Here is a 14,960-nt window from a genome sequence, read left to right as displayed (position 1 = left end):
AGCATTACAGAAAGTTGTGAACTATTGTACTTTGCGCATCTGTTTTGGCGTTTTAAGACTTAATATCTAATTTTCTCTGTCAATTTCGACCATAGACGGTATAAAAGCCAAAGCAAATAGAGCTCCCCCTGGTGGCTGGCTGCTGTATAGGTTATAAGCTCCACCTCCTCCATGTTAGTGGATGGGCCAAAATAAAACACCAAAACAAAAAAACAAACAAAAAAACACCTTAGCTATACCAAACTAAGCTTTTAGCACATACCAAAATTGCAAACTGCTCCTTTAAAGTAAGCTGCGGAGTGGCTTGTTACAGCTCTGATATCAGCAGATAATTTGACACTTGATAGGAGATATCTGGGTCATCCAGACAATCATCTAGACAAACAGCCAAGAAAGCCATCGCACCCATTCATCTCAACAAAAGCCACCCGGCACACGCTTATCAGCACAGATCCGCTAGATGGCACAAATTGGTGACACGAAACCCGGTGCCCTATTTTTTGTAGGTTTGTTTTCCATATTTGATTTTGCATCTTGTTCTTTTTTTGCATGTGTTTTTGTGCTCGTGCCTCAAAACTGGGTTATTTTGGGAACCGGCCTGGAAGTTTAGGCAGAGGAGCTCAGAGCTCTTTATGGAGTTTGTGTCAGGGATAAATACAAACAGACACAGCTGAGGCATTTCACCCAGACAGCTTGTTGTCCCCTAAAGCATCCATAAGGCGGGCAAATGCATCGTGTTGCCAGAAATATCTCGAGCTGATGTACATTATCAGCCAAACTCGCAGCTCTCTCTTGAGCAGTGGGCTCTGCTTGTTGTTTTGATCCAAATGCGTCGAGTAAAGAAGCTTTCAGAAAACAGTGTCTGTGTTTGCTTTTGATGTGTATAAAAAAAAACTATGGATGTCAGTGACCCACTCAGAGTGGAGGCAAAACAGATGTCCCTCTACGATCCGGTTAAATGGCAGGTTCCTTTAACTAATTTCCACCGATGCCGCCTCTCAGCCTGTTTTCTCTTCAGAGTGGGTAAAACACCCCGGAGAGCTGCTCCCAGACACTGGTGCGCAATTTTGCCAGAGTTCCACATACACGGCAAACGACAGATGTTCCAAAATACCACAGCAACAACAGCGCAGATGCGGGCCCTGTGAGATTTTCATTGCTCCACTATAAAGCTGCTTAACCCCTTCAGACGAGACGCGAGCAACAAGCGCCAACCGCAGTTTATGCACATTTAATGTTTTCACAGTGTGGGAGAGACTGAAGAAATGAGGGCTTGAGGTGTTATTTAAAGTTGTGCAAGAACTTTTTTCTTTTTTTTTTTACCCAGAGGGGCTGCCTGCTCTGAGCGCGTGTCTCTCCGCGGATCAGCGTGACAGGGAGAAAAGCGAGGGATTCATGTGTGGGAAACTCAGCAGGAAGGGAAGTGCAGCTGGGAATTTTTCGCCTGGAGCGGAGACGAAGCGCGGCGAAGACGCAGCGCGAGGGGGGGAGGCGGGGACGGGAGGGGAGAGCTAATGAGGAGGGGCAGGGTGGAGGGCGGCGAGAAGGTGACGGAGGGAAGGGAATCCTGAGGGCGGCGTCGAGGCAACCTGCGAAGTTGCGTTCAGCAGCCCTCCTACCTGTGGTCCTGGAGGAATTACAGCTGGCTAACACACACACACACACACGTGCTAATAAAAACTGGATCTGCACACACACACGCACGCACACACATGCGTTGCATCTGTGGATCTGCTGGCAGGACGTGGTTTCATTGAGAAGTGGTGCATCGTATCCACCTCTTCCTGCTTCCTTCCAGGGACTTCTGCTGTGACTCTTCAAGAGCGTCAGAGTGTGTGTTTCTCAGTCTGCAAACCCGTAATTTGATGTTTGTGTACATACCTGCACACACGCCGCCCTCTCTCTCTCTCTCTCTTTTTCTCTCTCTCTCTTTCTCTTTCCCCAGTGTACACACTCACTCGCACACACTGCGCCGCTCTCCCTCGGAGCAGCAGGTCCCTGGAAGCGGCCAAACTGTCAGTGACTGCTGCTAACACATGCTCGCTCTCAGCTCGGCTTTTTCTTTAGTTGCTGCCAAGGGAAGAGGAGGAGGAGGAGGAGGAGGAGGAGTAGGAGGAGGAGGAGGGAGGAGGAGAAACAGTGAGGCTGGAGGGAACAGACTGAAATAAAGATAGAAAGGAGAAAGAGGGAGAAGTGGACCAACCTGTGACTGCTCTGCCTCTGCCTTGGCTGACTGTGTGTGAGACAGGAGGAAGCCTGAAAGTGATGCCTCGCACACTCCGGAGACGCACATAGACAGGACTTTCTTTATCTCCCTGTTGTTGTTGTTTTTTTGTTGTTTTCTTTTTGTTTTCCCTCGTCTTTCTGTCACTAACCCCCTCTGCCTCAATGATGAGAAGAGACCGCCTCTTCTTAGCCGCGACCCTCGCCGCTATCTTCTCCGCCGACTTCTACTTCATCCTCCTGCCAAAGCTGCGGAGCATGGGCCGCACGTCGCCCGGACACCTCTGCACGTGCGGCCACGGCAACCTCACCCTCCCCAGGCAGGGGGGCCTCGCCACGCCCCAGCTCTCCAACTGGACGTCTGTGCTGCTCCTGGATGGCTCCGCACCTGAGCTGGCGGACGGAGGCTCCAAACTGGGGAGGCTGTTTTCTCACCCTCTGTACAACATCCAGACTCCGGCGCTGGGGCCAGAGGAGAGGCTGCTGCAGGCGGAGCAGCTGATTGAGTACTACAGGAAGAAGGTGTCCCGCTGGGAAAGGTCAGTTTGGGCGACGTCGTCTTTAATTTTGCAGCTGTTAACGTCAACACTTGTCAGTGTTACTTAACTTTATTGTGAAAGGAGAGTGTGTCATTCTTGGAAGTTCCTCCCGTGGGAGCACGTGTTGAGGCTCGACTGTGGTGGAGAGGCAGGGGTCAGTGACATTACGGTCAAACGCGCCCGAGGCTCACACACACACAGACACACAAACACAAACACACATCCATTCATTTGTTCAGAGGTACGCCCACAGACGCGCATCGATAAGTCTCCGCGTGTCATAAAAGTCCAGCGCTGAGAGCTGAAAGCCCTCGCAAACACGCCGCTCTGAGAGCTCGAGTCTGCTCAAGGTAAACAAGGACTTAAAACTGCCAAAGCCCCGTCTTAATCTTTGGAAGCCGTAGCTGTCTTGGCTTACGAGGCTGTCTGTCTACCCCGACACAGCTCTCTCCCTCAGAGAGATACAGATTTTGGGCTGTTGGGTGGAAAATAAGAAGAAATATGAGCAATGGATCTCCCTTCTCCGCTAGTTTATAAAAAGACATGTTGCAAAATATTGCAACAGCATTTCAACACCTTTCAACAGAGGCTGCCGCTCAAACCGACACAGTGAGCTGCTCGCATATTCTGCACGTGTGTCCATTCTTCTTCACCGCGCTCCGTGGCCTACACCCGTCCAGTGTCCTTATTACCCCGATCTGTCACCTCACGGTTGCTAGGTGACCAAGTGTGTAGGATTGCCCAAGGAGCAAACTTGTATTTTTAGCCTTTTGCTCCATTATCTCAGTGCATTATCCCAGCCTTGGACTTTGTTTGGGCAGAGACTTGACCAACCCACTCAGTGCGGTCAGCTCTGGCCAAGTAGTGCCCCTCCGCACCGCAGACTCGTTTCTTTTTGTGTCAGGTTATTGTTGCTCCCGCTTTAGCTAGAGGGGAGAGGAACGGAGGTGGGGGGTGGTGGGGGGAGGCTGTGGAAATGTTGATTTGTTACAAGTGCTCTTCAAAACAACAGTGGCAGCAATGTAACCAATAAAACTAGAGTATAAATCAAATACGGGGGCGAGTGTCTCAACGTGGATTCTCAGATTTTCCTTGGTTTTTAATGAGCCTATATGTAAGACCTGAAAAACTGAAATAAAAGAGAGAAAATGTCATAGATTTATGGCCCTTAATATTCTGTGGTCTTACTTCCTATAAAAAAAAAATGTTCTGTCTGCCCAACTAGACTTCTTTTTTTATTACAGTGTGCAATCCCCGGTTTAACAAGAGCAATATTGTGTCTTAAATCTCTGCTACCTCATTCATTTAAAGAAATGGAACATTTATAGCAGCTTTACAGAGACTAATGTGCGATATATAAATGTGTCAGCCACTGTCTATATCAGGGGTCGGCAACCTTCAACACTCAAAGAGCCATTTGGACCCGTTTCCCACAGAAAAGAAAACACTGGGAGCTGCAAAACCCCTTTGACATCTAAAATAAAGATAACACTGCATATATCGTTTGTTTTTTTTTTTACCTCTATGCTATGTATAAAAAACTATAGTGTGTTGCATTTATGAAATAAAAGAACTACTACAGAGAAAACAAAACTGTATTTATGCATATATAACAGGGATTTATCCACGGTTGGCTTACCTGCGGTCGAAAAGTTCAATAAATAGCGACCTGGACCTGACGACGGGTGTCGCACATCGGCAGTTGTGACGTATATTTTGAGCGTCAAAAAAATAAACATGTTTTATTTTAATGTTACAAGATCACCATAAATTCAAATTTAGAATTATATATATATTTAAAAGTGAAGTGAAATAAAATGCATTTGAATTAAATACTCGATAACAAGGAGTAGACTATATGTGCTGCAATGCACTGTGAGAGTCGAGTGCTTTTGTTCGATGTTATGTGTTAAACCATGAGTGTGAGTAGTGTGGCATTCAATATTATTCTGTTGTTGAGTAGCTGCTGTTTGATTTTCTACTATTGACTGGACAGCTATCGCTTTTCTAAGGCAGTTAGCGAAAAACAACTTTAATCAGCGTCCTTGCCCCGCACGCCATGGAGAGCCGCAGCAGAGGACCGTAAGAGCCGCATGCGGCTCCGGAGCCGCGGGTTGCCGACCCCCTGGTCTGTATCATGGGTCCCCCTAGGGGGTCCACAAAGGCACTGCAGGGGGCGGGGGTCGCATCCTAGCGCCATGCCTGTATATACCTATTTTAAATTTCTTTAAATACATATTATCATAAATCCAACGTATGTGTCCCCAGTTAACCTATGGCCTATATTCCTCTGCTTGACGCCTTACTCCTCCTCAGGCACATGAAGCTGTACAGCGAGGCAGCGGCCGTGTCCAACATCACCGTGACGGAGCATGAGGTGACCTACGACCCCGACGCCAGCTGGATGAATTTCCATCTGGGGATCAGCCGCTACGCCCTGTACTCGCGAGACGACCCCGCTATCCCCCGGCTTCTCCGGGACATGCGGAGGATGGCGGTCATCAGCGCAGGTGAAGGGTTGGACGGGGTTTAAAGCGTCTGTGTCCCAATAATCAGTCAATCAGTTTTCATGATGTGGACGTTTAAAGGTCTGTTTACCCTCCTTCCCGTCTTCCAGTGCCATCATGTGTTCAGATGTCAAAATAAATCCGATTACAAATAATGACAAGCATATTATTTTACAGATTACACTCAAGATGAGAAAGCCTTAAAAGGAGCATGCGATTGCACCCAAGGTAACTTGTCATTGCCTTTAATTAGATTTGTATTCTGTCATCCTTTGGGCTTTTATGGTCTTTATCTCATATCTCATGTTGTGCTGCTCTGCGCTTTGTGCACAGCAGCAAACTGGCCTCCTTTGTTTCCCTTCCTCTCTCCCGTTTCTGCCTGGTGGTAACATCAGGGGCGGACACACTGCTGCCTTTGTGATAGTGAGAATTGTGTTGTCATTTGGCACAGAAATCCAGAAATGTCTTCCCCGTGTACACGACGCTCGCTCTGGGGCAAAACACACTGGTTTGTTTTTCGGAGGCAGAGCCCTTAATTAAATGTTTGATGTCTGCATGCTCCGAGGGAAGCCGACGTCTCGCACACCACCTACGCTGTCATCACCGGCGTGTACGGTTGGATAATTGAAAGCTAGCAGCAAACAATGAGAAATATGATAGAATATTGATAGAGTACACGCGTGAAGTCTCTTTTCCAGGTAGATTTATGAGGGTTCAGGGTCTCTCCCACTCAAACAAACCAGCACAGATTAAGTCAGCTGCACTTCCTGTTTTCTCCCGTCTGTCCACACCAGCATCCCATGCACAGAGAAGTGGGCGGCCACACAAACACCATCCACTGCCAAGGAGAAGAGGAACAAAACAATCAGTCCCCCCTGTTTAAATTTAACCTCACCAGGCTTTCTCATTAGTCTGCTCGAAAGCAGCTTGCGCCAGTCTGATCCCCTTTGATTCGGTGCCAGAAAATGTTTGATTGTAAACCATATACGAGCGTTAACTATTAATACGCTGGAATTTCAGCCGCCGCAGCGGGGGGGGGGGGGGGGGGGGGGGCGTGTGTGCGGTTAGTGTGGCCCACTGCTGTGACATAACGTACAGCCACACAGCTGAGCTGAGGGAGCGCAAGCTGCATTACCAGCTTTCAGTTACCACAGGGAACAGGAAGGCCACGATTTTCCGGTTTGAACTAACCTCGGGGGGGTTTACGTTAAAAACGGACTCCGTTACCTGATGATCAGTGCTTGCCAACCTCATGTTTGATCTCAAACATTTACTCAGAGGTATGTCAGTTTCGAAATAACGTTGCTTAATGTTTTTTTTTTCTTCTATGTCTCCTGCAGTGGTGAAACCCAGCGGACATCACTTGAAACTGGCTCTGAAAATGCGCAACTTTGCTAAAGCCATGTTTAAACCAATGAGGTGAGGATTCAGTTAACGTGTGATGATCTCTATCCTTTTTTTTTTATTAGCAGGAATGTCACTAAAAAGTCATATAGTGTGTTTAAGTACGATTTTGAGCGATCAGCCACAACATTAAAACCACTGACACGTGAAGTAAATATCATTGACAAACTTGTGACAATTCAGTGGCCTGCTGGGAAACTTTTGGACCCAGCAGTCGTGTGGACCACCCACCTAGACCAGACCAGACACCCCCACCCCATAGCAATGACACTCCTTGATGGCAGCAGCCATCCCCAGCAGGATGCAGCCTGACACAGACACACACACAAAAACAGGAACAATTCAAAAAAAGTAAAGGCCCAAGTCCATTCTCTATTACTTCTATTTTGGAAGCACAAGGGAGACTTGCACAATATAAGGCAGGCGGTCATAATGTTATGCCCAATTGGTTACTTAAGTATGTACATTTGATACAGCTTTATACTTCTGTTCCTCTACATCACATAGACAAATACTGTACTTTTTTCAGGTGGCGTTGCTTTTCACGTTGCATATTTTCAAATCTTTTCTTGTCCTGTGAAAAGCAGAGGACGCTGCAAACAGAAGATGATCTTGTAGAATATGATGCATTGCGGACGCAGCAGTAAAATGCAATGATAATGTAATAAATCCAAAGATATTGTATAATATATAGTAGTAAAATACTAAGAGGAAGTATTTGTCACTTGTAATACCCATACAGTATTTTCACAGCGTAGGATAAATTATTTTTTTTACTTAGTAAAGACAATTAATATTATTTATTTTAACCAAAGAAGCTTGCCAGTTCATTAGGTACGCTTGTGAAAACAAATGCATTCTAATAAAATAGTCCAGCTCTACGTCTCAGCTTCATGAAGGTTTCCAACGTTTGTTTGAAATAAGAAATGTTGATTAAACTGTGAGTTTTATTTTAGAGGCTGTGGTTTGTAATACCACAGAAATGTATTGTGTACCACTAGTGTACCAGATGGACTGGCAATTAAGTATATATATCCAAAAGTGCCCATTTTAAATACTTGGCGAGTTGGTGTCCATAAAATCTGATCAGATGTTGATGTTAAATTATGTCATGTTCGATCTTAATTTATATCGGGTTAAATCTCAATCAGCTCTATTTGTTGTTTATTATGTACTCCAGTCTGTTGCCACTAACAGCTTGGTGGTTTCTGTGCGTCTCAGGCAGCAGAGAGATGAGGAGACTCCAGAGGACTTCTTCTATTTTGTTGACTTCCAGAGACATAATGCAGAGATTGCCGCTTTCCATCTGGACAGGTGAGGCGTCTTTACCGCTCCGTTGTTTCTGCTGTTTCACTGTCATCAGTGTTTTTAGGGTCTGCTCGGTGAAATTATGTGACAGCGGTGCTTGAGGGCTGGCTTAGTTTCGGGCCGGACAGCTGTCGCTTTATTGGTGCAGGTTGTGTCCTTGAGGTGCAACAGATTGTTTTGTGCAGGGGCGCGTGGAGCCATTTGATAAACAAAATACTTAGTTATTGCCTTTTTACCGTGTTTATATTGAGCCATTCAGCCACAGTGCTGCTCTTAATGGAAATGTTGGTCGGTCAGCCGTCATTCCCCGTGTCTTCATGTCCCCGGTGCTCTGTGTTTACTCAACCTGGTGTGGGCTTTTATGGGAACACGTCAAAGGGGTTTAGTGTTCCCCAGCACTGTTGTATGTCTCTGAAGCTAAACAAGAGGTTTGAGGTAAATTTTCTCCACAGATCAGTAAAGATTCTTTAGCATTCGGTGCAGACACCAAAGATATCATATATTTTGTATATTTTTTTAGAAACGTTCAAAATAAAATACATCACCTTGTTGTATTTATAGCTGTTGATGCTATATTTCTGAAATCTTTTAACTTTAAAAAGATCAAATTTGACCCACATAAAATATGTGTTGACAGAAACTTCATGCGAGGAACATAAAACCCTGGGAACTACATACGTCCCTGTTCAGCTGAAATATCCCATAATCTTGTTTGTTCTGAAAATATGAACAGAGTACCATGACACAACTGACATTTGTAAATTTTGATCAAATGTTTAAATATTCTTGCTTCCACGTAGAAGAACTTGAGTAACTTGTCATCCAATGTTCGCTCAAACTTTACTTAACTCAGTTTAAATGATATCGTAGCTTAAAGTAATGTATTAATAAGGGTAACAGGTAGCTAGCCATCAGCTTGGGCATCAGCTGCCCACCTCGACTCCACCCCTTAGCCGGGAAGCTCTTCCAAAATGGCGGCGGCCAGAACCACCTGCATTGAGCTTCGAAACCACACTTCATGAAATCTGCGGGTGACCTCACAGAACATTCATCCATCCTCATGTCCAGTCAGAAATCAGCACCGTGAGCTTATTGCCGCACTGACATCAGCAGTCAGCACAGAATCAGCGTGCCGCTGTCCTTGCTGACTTTTCTCTTACGGTAAAAAATAACTGAAATGACCAAAAACACGAGAAGCGGTGATGAAATTAAACAGTAATCACACGTAGACGTAGAGGCATCCACTGACAAACAAAACAAAAAATTCATTTTAAAAAATGGACTGAAAAACAAACAAGTCTCCTCCTACCAACAAATGTACAGTACACTGTGCCTCTTAAAAGATTGCGACATAGTTGCTCAGCCCAGGATTTCCCAACATGATATCTCATGAGTATGAACCACAGTATTTGGACACAGACGGGGATTTACACATCTTTGTGCGATTGCACCTTGGGTGAGGCGAGGTGATGACTCACTCTAAAACCCAGACACCTGAGCGAGACGGTATCATTAGCAAGCTAAAGTCATCGCCTGGCCACACAAGGCCGTCAGCACGGCGACTCAAACAGTAATTACCCCCCAAACGTGCACCCCCTTGACCACATGCTTCCACTTTCGATATGTCTTATAAATGTAGGCATCGTGTACAGATTCTGCTCTCCCCTGTTTTTATTGCGATGTGTGTTTTTAATCTGCGGCAGTGCGTCGTGTCCCTCTGTTGTGTCTGACTCAACTGCCAGAAGGCCTTTTCATTATCACTCGCAATCAGGGGTTGGGGAATGCCAACAATTTTAGAAGCAGCAATTCAGCTCCACACACTGATTGTTGTGTGATTACTGTTTGTGAGACATGACTGAAATACAGCCCTCGGGGAGATATAAGCTCTTGATAGTGTGTATGACCACAGCTTGGAGAATTACACAGTGCACAGGCTGACAAGTGGATACACTCATTGATGAGAATCAGCGAAACCGCAGCGTGGGTCCCCGCGAAATGAGGTAGGGATGGTAGGGAGATAAGGCTAGCATCATCTTCAGAGGGTTCGCTGTGCGTTTGCATTTATGCAAGTGGGAACTTTTCGTTGCGCACACACACACACACACACACACACACACACACACACACACACACACTCTGAGATAACTCACCTCCGTAAGGGTTTTCACTCTGATTCTCGACAACCTGTTTGCCAGGATCTTGGACTTCCGGAGGGTCCCGCCGGTGACTGGCAGGCTGGTGAACGTTACAGGAGAAATCCTCCAAGTAACCCACAATGACGACCTGCGAGCTGTGTTCTTCACCTCACCAGGTAGAGGATCAACACGCGTTCTTTAAAACGGGGCTCTTCAACGTTTTTCAGGCCAAAGACCCCCAAAACTGATGAGTGATTAAGTCGGGACCCCCCATGTGTTCTACTGTACGTTAAACTCGGCCTAGTGCTATTTTTAAATATACATTATTATCGTCATTTTTTAGTCAATATTAATCTATTCAAATAATTTCACCTGGGGCGGGGCCTGCTGTGTCTTAGAATGACAGGTCTAGTGTGCTGTTGAGACAACTCCTGTATAAATGCTGACTTAAAGATAACATCGTCTGCCTCCATTTATCCCTTCACTAAAATATGTTGAATTCATCTTAATGTGTCTTTAAAGAAATTTCAATTTGCGGGGGGAAAATCAAAAAAATATATTAAAAAAATGTCCAATCAACCAAAGACTTTTTACAACCCCTCTGCAGTACCTCTATGGACCCCCTAGGGGTCACGGACCCCCTATTGAAGAGCTATGCTTTAAAAGGAATGAACACGATTTTCAACTAGTGTTAGAAAAACTAAGTATTGTTGTTATGATGCAGAAGTTAGACGATAACTGGTCTTTTTCTACCATCATCTACATAATATAGCCTACAGGCATCAACATTACATTACCGGTAACTTAATACAGCATTTCTTCCACGGGTTTAGCCACACATGAACAATAATACCAATACATACAGTAAGTACTGCAAACAAGCTTTCATCAGTGTACTGTAGACTCAGTCACGGTTGTATTATCTCATTCAACAGCAGATAGTCATTTAAACAACTGTGCTCTGCCAGAAGGTAACCAGATTGCCTACATTCTGATTTTTTATTTATTTATTTTTTTACTTATAGGATCTTTATAGATGAAATATTTGCATAATTATCTAGGAAGTTTTACCGTCATGCCAAATATTTAGATATATAAAATGTGTCTTCGTTGCAACAGTGTGGCCACATTAATATAATCTGCTTATTCTGTGTAGGTGACATTAAATACCAATCCCTGATTTAAACCTTTCCTCATCCCCACCCTTATCCCTTTGTGAACGATCAAACCTGTGTGAACCCAAGCTCATCCGTGGGATATTTTTTGTGCCTGGCTCTGTGTTTTTCTTAGTGGGTGACACGGCATCCGGCTAGAGGGAAATGCAGAGCCGATCAAAAAGCATGTAATTGTATATGATTGGGAAACTCATTTTGGATTCTGCTCTGCTTCCTCAAACAGCCAACAACACGTGCTTCTTTGCCAAGTGCCTGTATGTGTGCAAGACAGAGTACGCTGTGTGTGGGAGCCCCGACCTGCTGGAGGGCTCCATGTCCGCCTACCTGCCCGGCCTCAGCATCGCTCCCCGCATCTCCATCCCCAACCCCTGGATACGCTCCTACACCTTCAGCGGGCGTGAGGAGTAAGACCTTAACCTTGCATCTTATATCATGTTTTTTTAGCGCAGTACTTGCTCTCAATGATCGGTTCATGTTTGTAAGTATATAACAATAACAAAATACTACATTTCCCATCAATCCTGTTGATGGGAAATCAGACTTAATGTTCATTTCTTAGGTCAAAGAGTTTTTCCATTTTAGGATAAAACTGTAGTTTTTAATCACGCACTATTTCTGTCCCCTCTCAAGTCAGTTTGCAGCAGACGGATAACAACCACGTCCTGTTTTGGGCCATAAATAAGCCGAGCACTTTTCAATAAAAAAAAAAAAAAAAAAAATGCGTGGAGGTTGCCTGCCTTTTTAAAGACCGTGTTGGTTCACATTTTTGCAGTGGGGCAAGAAAAGCGCTCTGAGATAATTAGGGACCAAATATAGACACGTTTTCAGACATTATTCCAACTTTTTGTTTGAATTCCAGAGATTATCTTCCCCAAATGCTAATTTCTTTTATATATATATATATATTCTTTTTAGGTGGGAAGTGAACCCATTCTACTGTGACACCATAAAGCAGCTGTATCCCTACAACTCCGGCAACAGGCTCCTCAACATCATAGACATGTCCATCTTCGACTTTCTCATTGGTATTTTATCCTGCTCATATGAGCTCTAAGCATTTCATGACAGACGATCCAGCTGATTCTAAGGGTCTCTGCTTCTCTAAGGTAAAGTTTTTGTTGCAGGTAACATGGACAGACACCACTATGAGATTTTCACCAGATTTGGCGATGAAGGATTCCTTCTCCACTTGGACAATGCCAGAGGGTGAGACAGCAACACTTCTGAGCTTTGACATACTGTGAAATTATTAGTTTCAGTTGTTTGATTTTTTTTTTTTTTTTTTTTAACCTCATGCTGTGTTTATCAGATTTGGAAAGCATTCTCAAGATGAGATGTCCATCCTGGCTCCTCTGTCTCAGTGCTGCATGTGAGTATGAACTTGTGCATTGGTCTTCAAAAGGGGGTCTGCGACCCCTAGGGGGTCCACAGAGGTACTGCAGGGGGATCACAAAATCTTTGGTTGATTAGACATTTTTAATATATATTATTTTTTATTTTTCCCCACAAATTGAAATTTGAAGCACTAGGCTGAGTTTAACGTAGAACACGTATGGGGTCCCTACTTAATCTCTCATCTAGTGTGAGGCAGCTTAATCTGTTCGTTGTGAATTTAGATTGGAAAAATCTCAATTAAAAAAAAAGTCGGGAAATAAAGATGTTCGGGAATCATTCTATTGGTTTATCATGTGCTATCCTCAGGATAAAGCGCTCCACGCTGCTGAGACTGCAGCTCCTCGTCCGGTCCGAGTTCAGGCTCAGCGACGTGATGAGGGAGTCCCTGCAGGGAGACCCTCTGCGGCCCGTCCTGACCGAGCCTCACCTGTCGGCGCTGGACCGCAGGTTACAGAAGGTCCTCCGAGTGGTCCAGCGCTGCATGCGGAGGCGGGGGGAGGACGAGGTGATCACCAATGACTTTGTCAAATCGACAGCGACCCCTCAGGCTGACACAGAGACGAGAAAGGCCAGGTAACGAAGGAGGAAATGCTCGAGGGGCGAGCCAGCGGAGGAAGGCGGCGGGGAGCTTTCAGTGATCACGAGAAGGAAGGAATCTCATCGTTCAGGTTCGGAACATGAATCGCTGAGAGACCTCAAGCACAGACGGAGTCTCCCCGTTTCCTTCTGTTGCTCTCGTGGCCATAAATTCAATTCAGGCTCCATTTTGGGACAGAACCCTTGTTTTCCAAGTTCACCATAGATCAAGGGTTTAAAACCTGTGAAGGAAAAACTGAAGACCTGTTTCCCAAAAGCAGCATACAGGAGATTTAACTCTAACTCTCATACACATCAGTATCAGCAGTGGAGTTATTATTTATAAGACGGAGCTGTGATGCACTGGACCAGCTGTTCAATAAATGAGCGGTGGTGTGTATTGTATATTGGGAAGAAAGATTGCAATGACTGTAAATTAAAGTTATTTTATGTGATGGCACTGCACATTCAGAAGAGCCGTTACTGCCGAGAAGTAAGAGAAGGGTGTGTAAGCAAAGTGCTACCTATTAAACAGCCATTTAGTTCACTCCACCCCGTCCTCCAGACATGCAATCCTCCGTCTCATCAGAGAGCTTAAAGAGCTTCACTGTCAACAAAAAAGCGAGGCCGAGGCAGAGAAACGGCAGACCCGGGGCAATGAACAAAACTCTATTTTATCACGACACCGTGCCGACGCTGAACCGATACCAACTTTCTGCTGTCGTGAATTTACGGGCTGCGTTTCCCCCTCTGTGAACATGTCACAGCTCTGGCCTCCGTTTCCTTTGTTTTCATCCAACATACCTGATGTGTTCCACGCCTCTGTGTGATGTAAAGCAAGACGAACAACCGCAGCTATTTTTAAGAGGTCGTGAAGCTGGCGAGTCCCTCCAAATAAGGAACGGAGCAGACAGTGATAAGCAGCTCCTTATCGTAAAATGTGATCTGAAGCGCACGTGAATGCACGCACACCACGTCATTTATACCGTCTACATGCCAGCAGGAGTGGAGGCTTAAGGAGGCTGTCAAGGATGAAGGATTCCTTAATAAGACATGAAGAAACTGTGGCTTTTTCTATCACAGCAGCAGCTTAAAGTCTGCTTATTTGAAAGTGTCACTGCGTAGAAAAGAAAAACCTTTCAAGTGTCTTACCGACGGTATATTAAAAGCTGGCACAAAATGAATTCTGAAAAGTTACCAGTGGATTCATTTATTTTAGCCCTGTGTTGAGCAAATGGACATTTTCGGAACATACAGCAGCTTTATGTCTCCCCCTGCTGTGTAGTTGCGATATTACACCTACAGATGCCAGTACACAATAATGCGGAGATTAGGATGAAAACACTCATTGATCTATTGAGTTTATGAAAGAAACTGCAACTGTTTTAATAATTGATTAAAATCTGTGTGACAAAAAAAAAAAATCTCTATTCAGTTTTCTACTGTTAATCTGCTCTTGTATCGATTACAAGATGCTACGACACAAGACGCCTGAAACTGGAATGGATGAATAAGATTGAATCACTCATGACAGTTGCAACATTTACATAAACACTATCATCTAGCATGTGTTCAGTAGGGAAATATTAGTGCCTAACCTAACAACCATGTAAACCGTGTGTGCATATTTGCTCCATGGGGGGTAAACATCAGATGATGTGATTAGGGACAGAAACATGGAGGTAGCAAAAAATGGAC

The 14,960-nt window shown here is 44.9% G+C and overlaps 1 protein-coding gene and 1 long non-coding RNA gene across 3 annotated transcripts; one reads left to right on the top strand and one right to left on the bottom strand.

Moving 5' to 3' along the window:
• Nucleotides 1–38: 38 nt before the first annotated feature.
• LOC125021958 lies at nt 39–2,343 on the bottom strand. Its single transcript, XR_007114391.1, has 2 exons — nt 2,204–2,343; nt 39–2,070 (listed from the first exon to the last, which is right to left on the bottom strand). It is a non-coding gene; the product is annotated as an uncharacterized LOC125021958 (long non-coding RNA).
• On the top strand, nt 2,108–14,686 carry fam20a (FAM20A golgi associated secretory pathway pseudokinase). 2 transcript variants are annotated; one of them, XM_047608160.1, is made up of 11 exons: nt 2,108–2,762; nt 5,079–5,272; nt 5,447–5,497; nt 6,610–6,688; nt 7,895–7,987; nt 10,177–10,292; nt 11,515–11,695; nt 12,207–12,316; nt 12,416–12,497; nt 12,601–12,660; nt 12,993–14,686. In XM_047608160.1, the coding sequence occupies exons 1-11, from the start codon at nt 2,389–2,391 to the stop codon at nt 13,261–13,263; spliced, it is 1,611 nt and encodes a 536-aa protein (XP_047464116.1). In that variant the 5' UTR covers nt 2,108–2,388; the 3' UTR covers nt 13,264–14,686. The 2 variants fall into 2 exon arrangements, with proteins under 2 accessions (XP_047464116.1, XP_047464118.1); XM_047608162.1 differs by lacking the exon at nt 2,108–2,762 and adding an exon at nt 4,580–4,890.
• Nucleotides 14,687–14,960: the final 274 nt, after the last annotated feature.

Source organism: Mugil cephalus, chromosome 16, assembly GCF_022458985.1.
Source record: "Mugil cephalus isolate CIBA_MC_2020 chromosome 16, CIBA_Mcephalus_1.1, whole genome shotgun sequence".
In the NCBI taxonomy this organism is placed as follows: domain Eukaryota; kingdom Metazoa; phylum Chordata; class Actinopteri; order Mugiliformes; family Mugilidae; genus Mugil; species Mugil cephalus.
This window is presented reverse-complemented; position numbering and strand designations above follow the sequence as displayed.

Excerpts from the sequence above, each read along its gene's own strand:
- fam20a (XM_047608160.1), top strand. The coding sequence starts at position 2,389 with ATGATGAGAAGAGACCGCCTCTTCTTAGCCGCGACCCTCGCCGCTATC. Across the intron at positions 2,763-5,078 it reads AAGGTGTCCCGCTGGGAAAG|GCACATGAAGCTGTACAGCG; the intron begins GTCAGTTTGGGC and ends ACTCCTCCTCAG. Across the intron at positions 5,498-6,609 it reads AGCATGCGATTGCACCCAAG|TGGTGAAACCCAGCGGACAT; the intron begins GTAACTTGTCAT and ends TGTCTCCTGCAG.